Below are 13254 nucleotides of genomic sequence, written 5' to 3'. Positions count from 1 at the left end.
GTTTATCTGAAGAAAACAAAAACACTAATTCAAAAAAATATATATGCTTTCCATGTTCATTGCAGCATTATTCACAATAACCAAGATATGCAAACATCCATAAGTGTCCATCAATAGGTGAATGGATAAAGAAGAAATGGTACATATATACAGTGGAATATGACTCAGCCATAAAAAAGAATAAAGTCTTGTCATTTGCTACAGCATGGATGGACCTAGAGGGTATTATGATAAGTGAAATAAGTCAGGCAGAGAAAGATAAATAGTGTATCATTTCATCTGTATAGAAAATATAAAAAACAAAACAAATGAACAAGCAAAACAAATTCATAGATGCAGAGAAGAGATTGGTTATTGCCAGAGAGGAGGGAGGGTTGGAGGTGGGTGAAATGGGAGAAAAGGGTGAAGAGGTAAAAATTTTCAGTCATAAAATATATGTCAATGGGATGTACTGTACAGCATAGTGAATGTAGGCATTAACATTGTATTGCATATTATGTTACTTTATATGGTGACGGAGCAAGTAAACTTATTATGTGATCATTTTGCAGTGGATACATATGCAGAATCATTATGTTGTATACCTGAAAACAATAAAATGGTATATGTCAATTATACTTCAATTAAAAAATAACCCAAATAGCTTAAAAAATGAAATTAATTGCATGCATATGATTCTCCAAAGGTTTGCACTGTCTTATAAGGATAATATTTCCTTGACCAACATGATCAGATCCTGAGAACATCAAAACAGTGATAAAAATAGACTCTGTTCATGTACCTTTACTCAAACATCAACAAATTGGGTTCACACAATCCTTCTAAATATTTCAACCTTTAAAAATCACACACACACTCATATCATATAAACTAATTATATTTAAAATTACTTACTTAGCAATGTGCAAACCTCTTTTTACTTTTGTAAGTATAGAAGTTGTAGTTTAACTTTGGATAATTATATAGCAAAAGAAATTTCCCTTTTTAACCTGGTACAAATTGATGTTCCAAAGGATGAAACTATTCATATTACCACTAATCCATCTTCCAAAGGTTGAGATTATCTCATTATTGGTCATTTTCCTCTTCTCACTTAACTTTTGATTGACAATAATAATGGTAAGTAGTGCTTCTCTTCCGTGTAATGCCCAGTTGTATTACTATCTGGTCAATCTGAATGATAGTAGGTGATCAGGTTTCCTATTTTGATTGAAATGACCTCTTGTTTGGCTGTCATTTCAGCACAGCCTCAATGAAATTATTTGAATAAATGTAATACGTTAGGAACTGACTTGTCAGTAATGCATAAAATAGTTACGAATCTTTAAATGACATCCATAAAAGTGAAGGCACAAAGTGCAAGTATGATTACATTGAAGGAACTCTGTGTTCTAGGACTTACTGAGACTCAGTCTATGAAAACAGGAAAGGGCGTCAGGGCATCTTGATAATTCAAATTAGACTTAAATATTACCTGAGTTCTTGCTCAACACATTTTGCTTTTCAGGTTATTTTGCCTTTTGAAATTTTTGAATGGATCAAAATTTTTCATTAAAGATTACTTCAGTCTTCACAGTATTCTTTAAATACAGCATTCCACATTGTGTGATTATATCACTTAACCAAATAAAGAGTTTACCTTCGATCTATCTTAAAAATTAAATGTGTTTTGGTTCTAAGAGTTATCTTAAAAATCACAACATTTTTTCCCCCCTAAACCAACATGTCTTTATTACAGGACATTTTAATACAGTCAGCATTTGTGCTGTCTGTCCCTGTCTTTATTTCTTTCATTTATTTGTTCTTTCTGTTTGTCTTTTTTCCCCCACAAATAATGGTTGGAAGCTTTGATACCTACAGTGAATGGACTATTTACTTACACTAGTTAAGAACTGCAGCCACGACAGAAACATCATTTCTAGGGGTAAAATATGCACTGGGAGGTACTCACAGACATTGTTGATATTATAACTAAAGATGAAATTCCAGATAAAGTTTAGCAGAAGCAAACAAACAGCAAAAGACAAGTTCATTAAATATTCTTAAGTTTATACATAAATTCCAAAGGCTAAGTGGTTCATGGAATGTTTATTCCTTAGCTTTGGCATTCTAATTTGGGACCATGTTTCTTCATTATTCATTATGTTTCTGCTTCTTTGACTAGTCCACAAATACCTGGACCACACAGATCATGCCGTCATCTCTGATTGCCGCTCTCTTCCATGAGTGCTCTGTGCATGGTAGACAACAAATAGTTGTCAAATTGTTAAAGTTTATCCAGATTATCTTTTACCCCTAATCCTAAATGCTTCCATATGAAAACGTTGATTCTGAGGGACTTCCTGCTGTTTTCTGTGTATAATGATTACCTTGTGGAGTGCAAGCATTGTTTTATTTGTTATGGTTATCTATGGCCTGTATTTAAGTTCCTAAGACACAGTTGCTTACTTGGGGAAATAAGCTACTTTCTTGTTTGAAATGAGAACAGAAGGTAATAGATGAACTGGCATATTGATTTCTGCTTCAGCAACAGTTAGCTCTGCTACCCACATAGAAACCACAAACTAAAACAAGTTTTGAGCATATTTTACTTACATGACGTCAAATAAATTCTTCTGTTTACCTATTTCTTTGTAATATAGATGGGTTCAGTTGTGTTTAAGTGTTTTATATCTCCCATGAAATCTGGCCAAAGGAAAAAAATTCTACCCTCCAAAAAGTAGACTGAATTGAAAATTAAACCATCTGACACCTACCTGTCTTTAGGGATGCTCATGGTACATAAAACTTTCCATATAGTAAATACTTCAATCATCTGATTATGTGTCTGGATGATTGTCTCACTCTACTACTTTGTAAACAAGTTAGTTTTGCTTTTATAGAGTCTTCACTTTATTTGTCCTCCCACTGGCCTCCATCCCCTAATACATCTTTCATGAGGGAGAAAAAGTATTTACATATTTCAATTCAGATTCTGCATTTTCAGCTAGAAACAGACTCTGGGTATGAGCATCCTCAGGCTAGAACAATAAGTTGGTGCTAGGATTCTTGGGTTTTATTCATTAATTTAGTTATTAATTCATTCAAAAATGCATCGCAATACCTACTATATACAAAGTCTGTGCTAAATGCTGTGAATACAATGACATGGGAAAGAAACACTGAATTACAAATTTTAGTTAAGTGTCCAAGTGAAAATTACAGAACAGAGTGTACAAGAAAGTCTGATCCCTAATTAGAAGTCAGCAAAGACATCCCTGAAGAAGTGACACTGAAGTATGAGTAAAGGCAAAGGGGTATATTTCAGGCAGAGGAAAGAATCATCCCAAGGCTGTAAGACAGGGTGGAGTGGGAAACTAAGGGAGTGCCGTGTGGTTTCAGCACAGAAAGCAAAAGTGATAGTGATGTGGTAAGAGGCTGGCGAGGTTGGAGGGGCCCCACCACTGAGGAAGTTTTAGAGTCTGTGAATAATTAAGGACCTTTCCCCAAAAGCTGAAGTGTAAACCTATTTGTGAAGTCATTCAACAAAGATTTATTAGGAATTATTTTACTCTCTAAGTCTTCATCAATGAACCAAATGTCCTGCCCTCTTATAGCTTTCATTCTAGTTGCAGGAGATGGAAAAATAAAAAACTAAGCAAAGAAATATATAATACATCAGGCAGTGATAAATGCTTTGAAGAAAAAACGAAGAAGAGTAGAAGAGAACTTCATGGGTAGGAAGGTGATATTGCACATGAGGGATCAGGGTAGGTCTATGGCAAGATGGTGCTTGCTAGACAGCTGGTGGAGGTGACCGAGCAAGCAAGGTCAATAGCCAGAAGATGAATATCTCAGAGGGGCAGCAAATGCAGAGGCCCTGAGGCCACAATGTACCATATATGTTCCAAAGATAGTAAAGAGCTGCAAAAAGGAAGAAGAGAGCTGTTGGAGACACAGACAAGAAGGGACTTGTCAGTCATTGCAAGTTCTATGCTTTTTACTCTGAATGAAACTAGAAGCTCTTGGAGGGGTTGGAGGAAGGGGGAGTGATGTGTTCTGATTTAGGAATATAAGGACCGCTCTGCCTTGAAGGAGGTAAATAAGCTAAGCAGGGCAAAGTGGAAAGAGGGAGACCAGTCTGAAGGCTACTGCAATGCTCAAGCGAGGAATAATGGTGCTTGCATCAGATGGTAACAAGGAAAGTGGAACAAAGTGAAGGATTCCATATATGTTTTAAAGATGGAGCCAAAAGTGATTGCTGATTCAATGTAGATGAAGTGGAAGAGAAAGAAAAAGTAAAAAATGACTCTAAAATGTTCGTCCTGAGTAAGTGGAAGGTTGGAGTTGTCATTTACTGAGAAAAGATTAGACTTCAAGAGAAGCTGATTTTGGAGGGAGAATCAAAAGTTTCACTTAATCTTAAGTCCGAATTTCTCCACGGTAAGTAAAGATGGCAAGAAGATAGTTGTATCTAGCATTTAGGCAAGAGTTCAGGCTGATGGTTTTGGAGTTGCTAACATGTAGAAGGTTAAAACCAGGAGTCTGGGTAGGATAACACAGGAATGAGCATAGGTAGAAATGAGATGTCCACGTGCGAGGCCCATGGTTCACAGCATGGTTAGAGACTAGGAGGTGAGAAGGAGCCACAGAGGAGACTGATGGGGTAGCGGCGATGGTGGACAGCCCGAAGAAGGTGCTGGTAGTGGATATGGAGAGAATAGTGAGGAAACAGATACCCAGGAGGTACAATCTACAGAAGGGAAACCTTGCTGATTCTTTGCCATGGAACCAGCGATCATCTCTGAGCTTGCCAGAACTAAAAACACTCTTTCCTCATTTATAAGATTATAGGCTTTGAAAGATAATTAAATGAAATTAACTAAGTTATTCAGAGTAAGAATATATAACATTATTATAGTTAGGCAGTAATTTAATTTTCCTTGAAAGGTCAGGCATCATAAAAGAAATCTGAAAAGAAAGTGTAGAGCAGAATATTTTGACATTTTTAAATGTTTTAAAATCCTTAGTTTATTTAATTCAACGGAAACTCTTAGTGATAGAGAAAGGTGTCTTTCCACTGACACATTACCTTTACTTCTTAAAAATATTTCTTAAATGGTAATTAGAGGCCTCTATTTAAAAAATATGAAATAGTAAAGCTGTGAATGAAAGTTACTAATGCAAACATGTGAATGAAGTGTAATTTGCCAGATACCAGCATGCATTTTAGAGCTATACCGCTTTGAAAATGATCTCCTGAAATAGTCAGTGACTATGTCAGAGTGTCCACAAGGTAGCTTAGAAATTCATCGCCAAGTTTATGGAAAACACCACCAGCAGGACAACAGATCTGGAAATTCTCTTGTTTGTGACTTACTTTGTAATGGCAGGGCCTGTGTTAAATAACACCCCAAAACAAGTCAGTGTTGATTTGCAACTCAAAATACTTTTGGTTTTAACATCTTTTTATTATTTTACAATGTGGTGGTAAACCCGGTTGCAGAAGCTTTGGCTATTGTATTTCCACAACTAATTCTGAAAGTATCAGGATTTCTGTCAAATAGCCAGTTTTATTCTCCGTTAAGTGAGTAAAAATTAAACCAGAAATTTTTCAAGTAGGTCTTGATTATTAAGTGTTGAAATGAATTACCTCAGTCTGAACTGGTCCACTTTCCCACAGGTATTTCTTTGTGGTGGAAGAAGACAATACTCCGTTATCAGTCACAGTGACTCCCTGTGACGCGCCGTTAGAGTGGAAGCTGAGTCTCCAGGAGCTGCCAGAGGAGGCAAGCGGCGACGGCTCAGGTAAGCAGCACGATGACCTGGCCCCAGACCTCTGAATGGACAGCTAAAAGGTTTATGAAACATACAGCTTTTTTTGTAAGAAAAAAACAGCATGGATGCATAGGTGAGGCTGGAGACTGTGCGATGGTGCAGGAAATGGGAGATGACATCAGATGAGGGTCATCTTGGTAAAATAAAAGTTTAAGGGACGCAGGTGCAGGCACTGAAGGAGTGAGGAAAAGAGGAGAAGTTTGGACTAGCTTCTCTGGCTATGGTTTGCAATCATGTCCAACCATTGGAATCAGCACTGGAGGCTTTGAAAACTAGTGATGCCTGGATCCTGCTGTCAGAGGTTCTAATTTAATTGCCCTGAGGGGTTGTCTGGACATTGGGACACTTAAGAGCTCCCCTCAGACAATTATAGTATACAGCCAAGATCTCTGGGGAATAAAGGGTGGGCCAATGAAAGTCCAGGATGTGAAGAATGTCAATAGAAAGGGTGGGTTAGTCATTTAAAGAAGATGCAGATGGTGGAAAGCAAATACCAAGATATAAGGAAATGAAGGGTCTGTATGAGGCCCTGAAGAGATGCTCCCTTGAAGGGGCAAAGGCATTATAGCTGAAAGGTGAAGGCTTGATGACCAGTGCTATGCAAAGAATGTTAGCAAGCCACTCCACTTACAGTGGTGAGGGACTGCGGACAGTTCAGGTGGAGAGAGTGATGAGACTGAGATAGATAAATGAACAGCTGTATGATGATTGTTAATCCCAGGTTTGGGAATAGAAATTCTGCAGACCTTACTTTCACCTGCAGTGATAAATTGGAAGGTTCATTCCCACTCTGGCTACCTTACCTTCACCAAGCCCTGTAAACTCATCTACACACTGGTATTTGTGTGATGAGTTTCTTTGTGTGATGATAACAATAAAAAAAGATGGAAAAAGTAGTTTGGTTTCAATACCTCCCCCACATTATTCCTGGGCATGTGTTCAATACATTGAAAATTGGGTACTCTCACTGGTGCTTTATATTCTATATTTTAATGAGATTGTCTAGTCCTAGTAACAAAAATGAAATTAGGGATATGGCTGGCCATCAAAATGCAACTTGATAGAAGCCTTTTGGTAAACAGATTGACAGTAGGTAGAGCAGATTAACATCTCTGGAAGGTTTGGTCTTTGACATAAAAACCCACTAATTAGAGTCTATCCTGAAGAAATGATTTAAACTTAAATTCAGAAAAGCCTTACACATATATAAGAGCATTGTTAAAATGGTTAAAAATTGGCCAATAGTATTATTTTTATGATGTAATATTAATGTAATCATAACATTAATGAAGGAAACAGGATTCAACAATGAACATTTGTCTAGGAACACATGCATGGGAATAAATGTAACTAAGTTACAGAGAAAAATGAAAACAATATCAATTGTATAAAATATGTAAAAGAGAAAACTAGATGGAAATAAATCAAAATATGAATAAAGCACTGCTTCAGAATTACAAATTAATAAATGAACTTTTAATCTTGTTTTTTTTTTCTCTATTTCTCATTTTTCTACTGGGAACGTATTATTTTTATGATGGAGAAAAAAAATCAGATAGTCTTAAAAACATAAGGTTGGGAAGCTGCAGTGTATCGCTGACGTGTGGCCTGTGTTTCTCTGTCTTCTAGGTAACCCCGAACCTCTGGAGGAGCAGAAGCAGCAGGTCATTAATGAGGCAGGCACCGAGTTATTCTCCTACAAAGGCAACGATGTGGAGTATTTTATATCTTCTAGTTCGCCATCTGGTCTCTACCAGTTGGAACTTCTTTCAACAGAGAAAGACACACATTTCAAAGTCTATGCCACCACAACTCCCGAGTCTGATCAGCCCTACCCGGAATTGCCTTATGACCCAAGAGTAGATGTGACGTCCCTGGGGCGCACCACAGTCACGCTGGCCTGGAAACCAAGCCCCACAGCCTCTCTGCTGAAGCAGCCCATTCAGTACTGTGTGGTCATCAACAAAGAGCACAATTTCAAAAGCCTTTGTGCTGTAGAAGCAAAGCTGAGCGCAGATGACGCTTTTATGATGGCACCCAAACCTGGTCTGGACTTCAGCCCCTTCGACTTCGCCCACTTTGGGTTTGCTTCGGATACTTCGGGGAAAGAACGCAGCTTCCTGGCAAAGCCTCCTCCCAAACTGGGGCGCCATGTGTATGCTAGGCCCAAGGTGGACATCCAGCAGATCTGCATAGGAAACAAGAACATCTTCACGGTGTCGGACCTGAAACCAGACACGCAGTTCTATTTTGACGTCTTCGTGGTCAACAGCCGTAGCAACACAAGCACCGCCTACGTGGGCACCTTCGCCAGGACCAAGCAGGAGGCCAAGCAGAAGACGCTGGAGCTCAAAGATGGGAAAGTTGCAGATGTATTCATTAAGAGGAAGGGAGCAAAGTTTTTACGATTTGCTCCAGTTTCTTCTCACCAGAAAGTCACCTTCTTCATTCACTCCTGTCTGGAAGCCATCCAAATCCAAGTCAGAAGAGATGGGAAACTTCTTCTGTCCCAGAATGTGGAAGGCATACGGCAGTTTCAGCTGAGGGGGAAACCTAAGGCAAAGTATCTCATCCGACTGAAAGGAAACAAGAAAGGGGCCTCCATGTTAAAAATACTAGCTGCCACAAGGCCCAGCAAGCAGTCATTTCCTGCCCTCCCCGAAGACACAAGGATCAAAGCCTTTGACAAGCTCCGCACCTGCTCTTCGGCCACCGTGGCTTGGCTGGGCACTCAGGAAAGGAACAAGTTCTGCATCTACAAAAAGGAAGTGGCTGAAAACTACAATGAAGACCAGAAGAAGAGAGAACAAAACCAGTGCCTAGGACCGGAGACAAGGAAGAAATCGGAAAAGGTCCTCTGTAAATATTTCCACAGTCAAAACCTGCAGAAAGCAGTAACCACAGAAACAATTAAGGGTCTTCAGCCTGGAAAATCTTACCTACTGGATGTTTATGTCATAGGACATGGGGGCCACTCTGTGAAGTATCAGAGTAAAGTCGTGAAAACCAGAAAGTTCTGTTAGTTTCCTTGTACAGAATGATGTGACATAAAACTCCAGAAGAGACATTAAATCCCTTTAAGTATAAACTGAGCACTCCCACAACTGAGAGAAGTTGTGACCTATACCTGTTCTGTGGAAGGAAGGATATCAACTAGTGTTCTCTGATGTTTGTACGAGTAACTGTTGGAGGACACTTGCCCTAGTGTGCGCCAGTGGTACCTAGTGTGTGAGGCCCACTGATGTCAAACATAGAGGACATTTAGAAGGAGCTGCCATCCCTTGCTTTGACCACTGCATGAACTGCTTCTAAATTATTTTATTACCTAAAAATTTAAAATATGCCATTCATTGCACACATCCACAAATGCAAATCTTTCCTCTCTGTAGATGCTAGGATATATATAAATTATTTTATAAAGTCTTGTTTTAAATGTCAGTGTTTCTATGATTGTAAACTATTAAATTCTTCTCCTGTTAAAGTACAGATATAATCTAAATATATTAAGTGGATGGTCCTCTAGTCAGTTATGTTGCATTGTAAATTCTTATCTGTTGAGTAAAATGTTTAAATACTGTATGTATCTCATGTACAAAGTTGACATACATTATATTCCTGTACATAAAATTAAAGATATTAGATTATATTCTGCTCATTTTCCCAAGCCAATACCTTGGTGTATTTAATTTCTATTCTGTCCCCAAAACTGTACCTCTATGTAATTTGGCACCAGAATGGACCCTTTTTATAGTTAAAAAGGCATGCTGCATCTCTCTAAAGTTACTGTGGCATTAGAGATAGTTATTGTCATTCGTATTTTGACTTTGAATAGGACCCAGCTGTGGAAGATTTGAGCAAGGCCCAACAGACTTGTTTGAAAAGAAAGACAAGCCAAATACTGTGGCCTGGTAAGTATTCAAAAATCGCCCTTAACAACCTAAAATACATTACCTCTATTTTAAAAATAAGCATCTATCTTAAGTACAAAATTGGGATATTCTAAGCATTTTCCATCTGATTTTATTTTAGCAAAATAATTATTTTAATTTCTATCTGAAGCAACTGGACAACCACCAATTAGGACTTTAATTAGTAATAATAAAACTACAGAATGGCTGTTTTGTAACATTAACAGTGTGACTCTTTTGCCTTTTCATGAATTGATGAAAGTAATTTAGGTGTAGTATAAAATTTGGGTCAATAGTAACAGAAACCATTTAGCAAAACTCTGCACAAAGGACAGTTTTGTATGTTTTCATTCTCCACGGTTTCCAGACATAAGGTGTCATGAGAATATCAGCTCAGGATTCAGAAGACTCTGGAATTTACAGTCACCTAAGCTACATGACTTTAGGAAAATCCATTATCTCCCATTTTTTCCCTCTCCCATGTATAATGTTAGGTGGTGATAAATTTGGATAAGATGACCTTATAAGATGTCTTCTATTATAAGACATTATCTTTTATAGAATTCTATGATTCTAAATTACAAAGTGTTCCTGTGACTACAAGCGGGGATGGATATAAATTGTCCCCTACGTGCTGGCACCACCTTTCCAATGGTGGGCACACTGCTAGCGTTCCTATGGCATAGAATCGCTGTGGCTAAGGTCATATATAAGTGGTGGTCCTTATGAAAGGTGCTCTGCTCACCTTAAGAGAGAATGTCCCCCTAAAAAATGTTCACCTGACTCCTCAGGGTTAAGATATCAAAACAAAATTGATCAGATCTTACAAAACAGGAAAGAGACCTGCAAGCATTTCAAAAGAGATAAAAAGAACATGCACCCAATGGCTATATAACCAACCAACTTGAAGAAATTTAAGATTGACGATATTCCAGAGATGTTATATCCTAGGTTATAAATGTGGTACATTTGGAAGGAGAATCAGCTTTCTCATATTACTTACAAATGTATTATAACAGAGCACTGTGCTAAATGGGACTGCAGTGAGTCAGAGTCATTGCAGCTTCTAGGTGATGGACTGAACTCTCAGATACTGCTTCAAGCCGGGGAAACCTGGGAAGCAGGCCAAGACAATTTCACCAAGCTTTTGCTTTTCAGCCAGCTGTGATGGTGGTTTTTACATAGTCTGGATAAACCTGAGAAATCTTTCATGGCCCCAGTGAAATTTGCCTTTTAGAAATTATAGGAAAATTAAATACATACTGTGAAACTTCTATCACTCAAAAATAAAGGGGAACAACTAACTAAAATTAAAGCGCCCTTACTTAGTAATGTGTTTACATTTTTAGGAGTATACAGGTGAACTGAGGAGAGGCAAGAAAAATTTGTTCTTAATTAACAAAAGAACTAGAAAGTAGCTAATATAAAAACACTACCTTTTTTCCATTAAGCGCCAGGATAGCAGTGTTGAAAACAGGTCATTTAGGGTCCCGAGCATAGCCATGGTATCAGTGAAGGGGGAAGAACCTTTGAGGACGACTCAGGTCAAGTTCACTATCTTTATTTTTCAGATGCAAAAAAAGCTGAAGGCCAGAGAAATTAAAGTTTTTAGAAAATAAAGAAATTAAAATAAAGCTCTCTTAGTTGAAACAGACAAGTACTGGAATTGCGCAAACTCCAAAATCTTCCCAGAATATAAATCACCAATTCTTGGGGGAAAAGTCACTTGTGGATTATTTTACAAAAGGAAATGGACGTTTTGTCTTATTTATTATTTCTAAGCAACTTATTCTTGAAGGCCATTTCAGATTTCCTTATGTAGGTGTGTGTAATGTATAACTGACAACTTCCAACTTGTAAGGAAAAGTATTTATGGTTAGTTATTTTTAGAGAAACAAGTATTCTAATAGAGGTTTTCATGTACACATAAACTTCAGGCTGTAAGATAATTAGTCAAATGCTTTCATAATAACCCCTATATATATATTTTTTTTCAGTTTCTTTCCATTTGCACCTCTTTTTTTTTGAGAGGGCATCTCTCATATTTATTGATCAAATGGTTGTTAACAACAATAAGAGTCTGTATAGGGGACTCAATACACAATCATTAATCAACCCCAAGCCTAATTCTCAACAGTCTCTAATCTTCTGAAGCATAACGAACAAGTTCTTACATGGTGAACAAGTTCTTACATGGTGAACAGTGCAAGGGCAGTCATATCACAGAAACTTTCAGTTTTGATCACACATCATGAACTATAAACAATCAAGTGAGATATGATTATTCGTTTGATTTTTATACTTGATTTATATGTGAATCCCACATTTCTCCCTTATTATTATTATTATTTTTTAATAAAATGCTGAAGTGGTAGGTAGATGCAAGATAAAGGTAGAAAACATAATTTAGTGCTATAAGAGGGCAAATGTAGATGATCAGGTCTCTGCCTGTAGACTAAGTATTAATCCAAGTTAGACAAGAATAACCCCTCTATTTTTAAAACCTAAAACTAAATTCAGAATGTATAAAAAATTATAGCAGATGATCTTCTTGGCTAAACAATTTTTGTAGTCAGTGTCTGGGTTAATTTTTTAAACAACATTAAAGGATTAGTGCAGGAAAGGACATATGCATTCTTTATTTTCATTACTCAGAAAACATGGGAAAAAATGATTATTTTGTTATCCTGAAAAGCCAAATGAAGTGACTACCAAAGAAAATCACTTAGATGAACTTTAGAGTTGAATTTAGCTTTACAGTTCTTAATAATTTGGGAGGTGCAGAGAATTTCAATAAAACACACATACACACAGACTCAAGTACTTAGTGCTGCGTACCATTCAAAGGGTCTGATGGATATGAAACCAATCAGAATCTCTTCCAACCTCTCTCAGAGATCATCTGGCTCCATTATTACAATTTACAGATGAAATGGGGACCCAACTAAGACTAGAAGCTGAATTCCTATACTCCCAGTTTCATGTTCACTCCAGGACTTCATTTTAAGCATCTCTTTTCTCCAGAAAGCATACACCCACTCACCCATTGTGTGCTTCTTTGTATCTATTTACTGACTGGCTTCAAAGCAAAACAAAACAAAAACTAGCTTCTGTCTTGAAGAACAATGTCATGTGGAGCATCTCCAGCCACTTCCTTCCCCATTTTGATATGGTGTGATGGAGAAAATCAGCTGGGAAGTTGCCTTTGGGTTCTCAAAGTGAGATGGAAAGAAGTGGCTGCTGCCAGAGGTCAGCTGCCCTCTGTAGTTGTCCACAGGACCTGTGAGGCAGCGGGACACACTCATCATTGTGTTTGCCCCAGAGTTTTGGCCAGAAAATATACAGTGGTTTGGGATTTGGGCTTTTGTTGTTCTGGATGTGGAAAGTGGGACAGAAAAGAGGAGGGAGAGGAAAGGGAGTGTGGAAAAAAGTATAGTTTTATCTAATTTTGTTCTCCAGTGGGCCTGAGATATGAAGGGAAGCCAGAGATCTGCTAGAGCTTAATTTTATTAAGGCCTTGAAATCTGTC

General features: G+C 37.7%; 1 protein-coding gene across 2 annotated transcripts in view; it reads left to right on the top strand.

Annotated features, from left to right (window-relative positions):
* The window catches only part of NDNF (neuron derived neurotrophic factor), a 55582-nt gene extending 46119 nt beyond the window's left edge, over nucleotides 1-9463 (top strand). For both annotated transcript variants that reach the window (XM_036922990.2, XM_036922988.2), the window contains exons 3-4: nucleotides 5663-5787; nucleotides 7447-9463. In XM_036922990.2, the coding sequence (XP_036778885.2) occupies nucleotides 5663-5787; nucleotides 7447-8840 (1519 nt within the window). In that variant the 3' untranslated portion in view covers nucleotides 8841-9463. The remainder of the gene's footprint in view (nucleotides 1-5662; nucleotides 5788-7446) is intronic.
* Nucleotides 9464-13254: the final 3791 nt, after the last annotated feature.

This window comes from Manis pentadactyla, chromosome 5 (assembly GCF_030020395.1).
Source record: "Manis pentadactyla isolate mManPen7 chromosome 5, mManPen7.hap1, whole genome shotgun sequence".
Taxonomy (NCBI): Eukaryota; Metazoa; Chordata; class Mammalia; order Pholidota; family Manidae; genus Manis; species Manis pentadactyla.
This window is presented reverse-complemented; position numbering and strand designations above follow the sequence as displayed.